The following is an 8,014-nucleotide window of genomic DNA, read 5'->3' on the forward strand; positions in this document are numbered from 1 at the left end:
AGGAAGAGGAAGGGAACTCAGGAAAAGAAGTCGAGGATTTAAACCACGGTTGGAAGGATGGAAAAATCGCTAGACGGTGTCCATCCACAAACAAAGAACTCAGTTCCAATGACTCGAAAATTAAACGGAAAGCACAGCACCGGACACATCCTGAGCTCTCGGCGTCAGCTACTGTCATCAAGACCACAATGAATGGACTCAGGACTCAGTTTTCAGTCTCTCCCCCAGGATATTAGTCCTTCCTGTGTGACTGTCGCTCAGTGGGGTCCGACTCTGCAACCCCATAGACTGCAGCCCGCCAGGCTCCTCTGTCCATGGAATTCCCCGGGGAAGAATACTGGAGTGGGTTGCCATTCCCTTCTGCAGGGGATCTTTCAAACCCAGGGATCGAACCCAGGGGTCCAGCATTGCAGGCGGATTCTTCCGTCTGAGCCACCAGGGAAGCCCCTTAAAATGAGTAGACATGGTCATGTCCATAGATTTCAGTCATAAGAGATAGTTCAGATTACTTGGTCAACTCCATCACCATTTGAAAATTTACAGAAGAGGAGAACTGGCTGTTGCCCCCTCAGGCTGGGGCTGATCTGAGAAGACTCGGCTGTCGAGCCACCACCAGAACCCAGGAGGGGCTCTGGATTCCGGTCTAAGCTCCTCTCCCGCTATTGGTCCTGCGGCTCCCTCCCGAGCCGTCAAGACGCAGCCACCAGCCGAGGTCCCTCAGAAGGTCCCTCTCAGAACCCAACCCCAAAAAACCGCCCGCACTCCGCTGGGTGCAGTAACCTACGTGGTTGGGGGCTCAGAAATCTCTTTCCCGCGTCGGGGCAGGCGTCGTCCGGGGCGGCCGCCTCCCGCGATCAGTTGGGGAGGGAAGCGCCTGGAACAGGACGGGCCGGGGAGCGGGAGCGCCTGCGGGGCCGGCGCGGGCAGGGCGGCGGCCGGGGGCGGGGACTGCGCGCCACCTGCTCGGCAGCCCTCAAAGAGGACACCGCGGAATCGCGTTCCGGCGCGCGCTGCAGCGGGGCTCGAGCCGTGCGGGCGGCGGGAGCGCCACGCGCATTGCGCGCGCCGACCGCCGAAGGAAGCGCTTTCGCTGCGGGGCCAGGCGCTAGGCACCCGGCCCTGCCCCGGGGACCCCGCGAGCGTCCGTGCGTCCGCCCCGCGCGCCGCGCCCATGGGCAGCCCCGGGAACCGCAGCCACGCTTCGCGGGGCGCCGGGGAGCCGCCGTGGGCCGCGCTGCTGCCGTGCGACGAGCGCCGCTGCTCGCCCTTCCCCCTGGGGGCGCTGGTGCCCGTGACCGCCGTGTGCCTGGGGCTGTTCGCCGTCGGGGTGAGCGGCAACGTGGTGACCATGCTGCTGATCGGGCGCTACCGGGACATGCGGACCACCACCAACTTATACCTGGGCAGCATGGCCGTGTCCGACCTGCTCATCCTGCTCGGGCTCCCCTTCGACCTGTACCGCCTGTGGCGCTCGCGGCCCTGGGTGTTCGGGCAGCTCCTCTGCCGCCTCTCACTCTATGTGGGCGAGGGCTGCACCTACGCCACGCTGCTGCACATGACGGCGCTCGCCGTGGAGCGCTACCTGGCCGTCTGCCGTCCGCTCCGGGCGCGCGTCCTGGTCACCCGGCGCCGCGTCCGCGCGCTCATCGCCGCGCTCTGGGCCGTGGCGCTGCTCTCCGCCGGGCCCTTCTTCTTTCTGGTGGGCGTCGAGCAGGACGCCGGCCACGATGCGCTCCGGGACCTAAACAGCACCGCGCGGCCCTCCCCCTTGCCGCCGCTGCCGCCGCCCTTCCTGGGGCCCTCTCAGGCTTCCCCGCGGTCCCCGCCGTCGGGGCCCGAAGCAGCTGCCGCCGCGCTGTTCAGCCGGGAGTGCCGGCCGAGCCCGGCGCAGCTGGGTGCGCTGCGCGTCATGCTGTGGGTCACCACCGCCTACTTCTTCCTGCCCTTCCTATGCCTCAGCGTCCTCTACGGGCTCATCGGGCGCGAGCTGTGGAGGAGCCGCGGGCAGCTGCGAGGCCCGGCCACCTCCGGCCGGGAGAAGGGCCACCGGCAGACGGTCCGCGTCCTGCGTAAGTGGCGCCGCCTCTGTTCCAAACACCCCGACCGCGTGGTGCCCCTTCCCCGGATCTCCCAGCCCTCAGCACCCCTTCTGGCCACGCTTCCTTTTGCGGTTCGACCCCAGCTTGTCTCCCCAGTCTCCGTAGAAAACCATCTCCCGTCTTCTAGGAGCTCTGTGTCACCCAGGGAGCCCCCCTAACGGTGGGATATCCGGGTCTGGTAAATAGCTATTATTTTCCAAAGCCTCTGTGAGCAAAGAGCTAGACTGATCCAAGATGAATGATTGCAGGCTCTTAAGCCCACTGCCTGTGTCCGTTAGATGCCGCAAATGTGGAATTATTCACAGAACCCTGGAGAAGACGGGATACCTCACGTTAAGATAAAGTTTCTTTACTAAATGTTATGTTATCCTGAGGACTAAAGTGAATAGTGCCCATATCAAAAAATAAATAAATAAATAAAGATCGTACAGAGGTTGCATAATTCTTTTCAACGGAAAACAGAGAACATGTTTCTGAAATAGGTTTGTGGAAAGAAACGATTTCTACTTGTTAGTAGAAATCACTCTCTAGTTTATGTCCGTCCTTGCTAGGGCATGTATGAGCCGAATGTTCAGTTGTTGTTGGTTGTTCTCAAATATTCAATTTCAAACCAAACATGGATGCTGCCTGTAACCTGGTAGTTTTTCTGGGGTGGGGATCTGGCTAGGCAAGAGTTTTATTTATCCTGCTGTTAATTATTGCTTCAGTGGGAACTCTTGTTTTCAGATGCTTTAGCTAATTCTGGTGCCTGTGTTTTGTTTTGCAGTGGTGGTGGTTCTGGCGTTTATAGTTTGCTGGTTGCCTTTCCACGTTGGCAGAATCATTTACATAAATACCGAGGATTCCCAGATGATGCACTTCTCTCAGTACTTTAACATCGTTGCTCTGCAACTTTTCTATCTGAGCGCCTCCATCAACCCCATCCTCTACAACCTCATTTCAAAGAAGTATAGAGCAGCGGCCTCGAAACTGCTGCTGGCCAGGCGGTCCAGACAGAGAGGTTTCTGCAGAAGCAGGGAGGCCAAAGGGAACCCCGCCGGAAACAGGGCTGGCTGCACAGAAAACAGTGCCAACATGCAGAAGTCAGCAACCAACACTGGCGCCCTGTCCCATGGCTCTGGGACTTAAGGGAAAACATGTCTGTAGGGAGGAAAGAATCGGGAAGGGGGAACGGATACTGTTAGGGAGAACTGGAAAGAGTAGTTGACATTTTGCAATAAGGAAATCAACCCTAAATACTCATTGGAAAGACTGATGTTGAAGCTGACACTCCAATACTTTGGCCACCTGATGGGAAGAGCCGACTCACTGTTAAAGACCCTGATGCTGGGAAAGACTGGGGAAAGGAGGAGACAGGGGCCACAGAGGATGAGATGGTTGGATGGCATCACTGACTCAATGGACATGAGTTTGAGCAAGCTCCAGGAGATGGTAAAGGACAGGAAAGCCTGGCGTTCTGCAGTCCATGGGGTTGCAAAGAGTCGGACACAACTTAGCAACTAAACAACAAGAAAGAGTGGTTGATATTTTGCAAGTTTGTCAGCAACTTAGCATGAATTTTTTTTTGTAAACAAAGGTATGAGATGTATCTGTACCAATCTCTCTGGCCTTCCTTTCATGTACCTCCTTGGGGAAATTCATTTCATCCTCCTAAAATCCCACATCACAAAATGAGCTCTGGGGAGGTTTTCTAAGTCCTCACTCTCCTATTCTTGGGATATGACACTCATTTTCCAGTTAACAAGTAATCCAGACAGATGCTGCCATAAAAACTGTCACCTGTGAGGTCAGAGGTGTATTTTGTTTTAGGTATATGTTATGTGTTGTTTTTGTTTTATGCTTTAGATAAATGTGATGGTGCATCTACAAGGAATCCAGGATAATGAGAGTTTGATTCAAGAAATTACTTAATGTTTCCATATGGCAGCAAAAAATGTTTAGAAACAAGTGAAAGGAATTCTGGGTAGAGTCAAGTGATCAGGGGTCTCACCTCTCGGCTTGAAGAAAATCATTTACTTGAGGCACAGTACCCTCTGTTCAGAACCTAGTCACTGAAGCCTGAGGGCAGGGAGCTGCAGCAGGACTTGGCTTCTACGAAGAGACTGCTGATCACATTGATAAGAGCTTTAATATGCCTTATTCGCCTTGGCTTGGTGGGATAAGTAGTGATGGATTCAAGTCTCAGGTCTGAGTCTGATCTCTTAAGAGCCTTACCCACTTCCACCCTGAGAAGCTACACTTACAGAAAAACAGGAGTCAAGGGAAAGATAGGGGGCGACAGAGGATGAGATGGTTGGATGGCATCACAGACTCAATGGGCAGGAGTTTGAGCAAGCTCCAGGAGACAGTGAAGGACAGGGGAGCCTGGTGGGCTGCAGTCCATGGGGTCGCAAAGAGTCGGACTCGACTGGGTGACTGAGCAACAACGATGGATGCAGTCGGGGTGAGAGAGACTGTGCTGGATATTCTGGCCAACAACTGTGTGACGTTGTTTTTTACAGTTTGAAACATAAACCTGTTTTTAGAGGGCTGCTGCTGCCTCTGGGAACTCCAAAGGGCCTCAGCCACTGCCAGGGTCTTATGAATGGTGGCCCCTGGAGGTAGGCAGGATACAACTAGCTCAGCTGTGAGCTACAGTGGTGACTCCATAAACAAGGGTCTGCTCCACCTGCTGACCAGGTCCTTTTTCATGTGATTAGCTATATATGTGATGCCTTCAAGTCTGCTTGAAGCGTCCTAACACCCTGGCCCTGCCCTCATACAGCAGCGAGGAAGCCTCCCATCTACACTGTGTTTCTTGCAACTAGTGGAAGAGGCATACTGGTCACTGAGGGCAGCGGTCTCTAAACTGTATTCTGCAGGTTTTAAGAGAGCATTTCAAGAAAGGATTCTGTGGTCAGCTATGATAGAAAAACACTGCATGCTGTACCCACCTTCCCAAGAGTTACACAACACAAAAGAGCATGTCGGAGGCTCTGAGAAGCTGTTGCTGGGGACACTGATTGGGGGACTCACTGTGCTCTCGGCGCAGCCCTGTGCCTCTGCCACTTGTTTGTCTGGTGGCACTAAGTGGACACGTGCTGGAGCTGCAACCACGCAGTCTTTCTTCTCATGGGAGTTCCTCTCTGGGGCACTCAGAAGTGGCTTCTTCCCTATGGAAAATCATGGCTAAGAATTGATACATTATTTATAGTATAATGCTTTTATGTGTTTGTTTATGTTTTATTTATGGTATAAAGTTTAGAAGCAAAGAGCTCTCCTTTGAGCTTTCTTGTTCGGATTCTAGAAAAGAGGGATCTGCATCACACTTTCCTGTGACAGAGGTGTGTTTCCAGGTGTCACAAGGAGCATCAGCCTTCCTTACCACTGGGTCCCTGAGATGGAGTCTCTGAATTCTGTCACTCCTGTGGATGGCTGGGCACCTGCTTTCAAAACGCCCACCTCATCCATTGGTGGATTGTGAGATAAGTGCAGTCTGACACGTTTATTGGAATGTGAATAGATTAATCAGTGTATCTGTAGTAAGGCCAACTGTTATGTTGTGAAACTTTTGTTGCAATTATATATCAGTTGGTATATTTCATGGTTCATAAAATGTATTCTCATTGTGGGTCATAGTCAAAAATATTTGAAAAGTTGTTCTAAGGTCTAAAATTGTTCTGTGTTTAGTCACGTCTACAGAGAAGGCACTGGCACCCCACTCCAGTACTCTTGCCTGGAAAATCCCATGGACTGAGGAGCCTGGTGGGTTGCAATCCATGGGGTCGCTAAGAGTCGGACACAACTGAGCAACTTCACTTTCACTTTTCACTTTCATGCACTGGAGAAGGAAATGGCAACCCACTCCAGTGTTCTTGCCTGGAGAATCCCAGGGACGGGGGAGCCTGGTAGGCTGCTGTCTATAGGGTCGCACAGAGTTGGACATGACTGAAGCGATTTAGCAGCAGCAGCAGCAGCAGCAATCATGTCTAACGTTTTGCAACCCCATGGATCGTAGCCCATCAAGCTCCTCTGTCCATGGGATTTTCCAGGCAAGAATCCTGGAGTGGGTTGCTATTTCCTTCTTCAGGGGGATCTTCCTGACCCAGGGATCAAACCCATGTCCCCTGCATTGTCAGGTGGATTCTTTCCTACTAGCACCACCTGGGAACCCCTAAAGTGTTCTCTAGCACAGCAGAAAGTGTCCTCTCACGTTAACCACTAGCTGTAAAGGGGAGAGACATCATAGAAAGACGTGAGGAGTGGCCTCGTGGGTCTCAAGTCAGGGGTCACTGCAGAGGGATGGGTGGCTGTGATTTCAGTCCTGGGCCTCCCTCTGCCCTGCGGATGGTGTCCTGGGAGCCCTGACTGGGAACTCTCGCTGACCCCAGAAAGAGCTCTCTGAGCCCCCCAGCTTTTTTCAAGTGAGGTACCAACATTGGGGAAGGGTTTGTTTAATTAATTGACTGCACAAATACTCACCAAGCAAAGTGTATGACAAAATACTCTAGAAACATTAGTTCATGTTACGGGGTTGAAATCATTTCGACTTTTGAATGGCCTTTTTGGCCTTGAAATGTATGACTGTATCATCCAGACTAACCACAGATTCAGCTCACAGGCCAATAAAAGCACTGACATCAGAAAGGCCTGCAGAATTTCAGGTGATTTAAAAAAAAAAAAGTGGTTCTGTACAGATTCTGCTTTGGTAGGTCTGAAGTAGGGCCCAAGGTGCTGCATTTCTAATAAGCTCCTAAATGATGCTGATGTTGCTGGTCCAAGGGCCTTAGCTTCCTTGCCTGTAAAATGGAGATGATGAAAATTTGCATCATAGATGTTGTATTAAATGAAGTGATGAGCATTTATATCTTTCTCCCACACCTCTCAAGCTGTGTCTGCTTGATCGAGGTACTCAATGTCTCAGTTCCTATCAGTAGGGATAAAAATAAAAATACATACTTCATACGGTTGTTGGAAGGAGTAAATGAATATGTAAAAGGGGCTGGGCTTCCTAATTGGCTCAGTGGTAAAGAACCTGCCTGCCAACACAGTAGACGTGGGTTCAATCTCTGGATCAGGAAGATCCCCTGGAGAAGGAAATGGCAACCCACTCTAGTATCCTTGCCTGGGAAATCCATGGACAGAGGAGCCTGGCAGGCTACAGTCCACGGGGTCACAAGAGTTGGACATGACTGAGCGACTGAGCACTGAACACATGCAAAGTGGCTAGAACAGAGTCTGGAATGTAGAAAACGCTCTCTACTGTAAGATACCATTATCATTACCATTATCATTGCTGTAAAGTTGATTCAAGTAGCTGTTCCACCAGCATGAGTTCCCTATTCCCTGTCTTACCTGTCCTCTCATTCCTATCCCTCCCTCCAGTCCCTTGACTTCTAACATGAATCATCAGAGAACCTCTTCAGGCTGCTGATTCAGAAACAACCAAACCCAGTCCAGACGGTGCTGCACACATGGGGACCCTTATGAAGCATGGTCATGGACCATGGTGCCAGGCCCACTGCCTGCCTGCTCCCAGGCCACCGATGGCAGAGAACCCCAGGACATCACAGGAGGCGGGCCTGCCTGTCCTTCCTACCTGGTGGGCACAGATGTCCTCAGGGTCCCTGGACAGTCTTACTTTGTAGCACACTGACCTATGTGGCACCAAGTTTACTTTTCTGAAGACACCAGTAGGGACAATATATGGAAAACTTGAGAAGTGACTTCTCTCTGGCAGCACTGCCCTCCATAACAAAGCAAATGTGCCATGAAAGGCGTCTGGACTTTGTTTTGGCTTCTCTTTGCTTCTTTGAGGTTGAAGTGCTGCCAGGAACTGCCTTCCAAGAACTCTTTAGGAAACCTCAATTTCTGGATTCAGGGTGGTGCTTATGGTTACATCCTTGCCTAAAATGACCACATGAGGGCCGATCCTT

General features: G+C 52.0%; 1 protein-coding gene across 1 annotated transcript; it reads left to right on the plus strand.

The window, feature by feature from the left end:
- The first annotated feature begins 1,171 nt into the window (after window positions 1-1,171).
- On the plus strand, window positions 1,172-5,732 carry MLNR (motilin receptor). The gene is made up of 2 exons (XM_027973890.3): window positions 1,172-2,069; window positions 2,866-5,732. The coding sequence occupies exons 1-2, from the start codon at window positions 1,172-1,174 to the stop codon at window positions 3,225-3,227; spliced, it is 1,260 nt and encodes a 419-aa protein (XP_027829691.2). The 3' UTR covers window positions 3,228-5,732.
- Window positions 5,733-8,014: the final 2,282 nt, after the last annotated feature.

The sequence above is a fragment of the Ovis aries genome, chromosome 10 (genome assembly GCF_016772045.2).
Source record: "Ovis aries strain OAR_USU_Benz2616 breed Rambouillet chromosome 10, ARS-UI_Ramb_v3.0, whole genome shotgun sequence".
Lineage (NCBI taxonomy): Eukaryota > Metazoa > Chordata > Mammalia > Artiodactyla > Bovidae > Ovis > Ovis aries.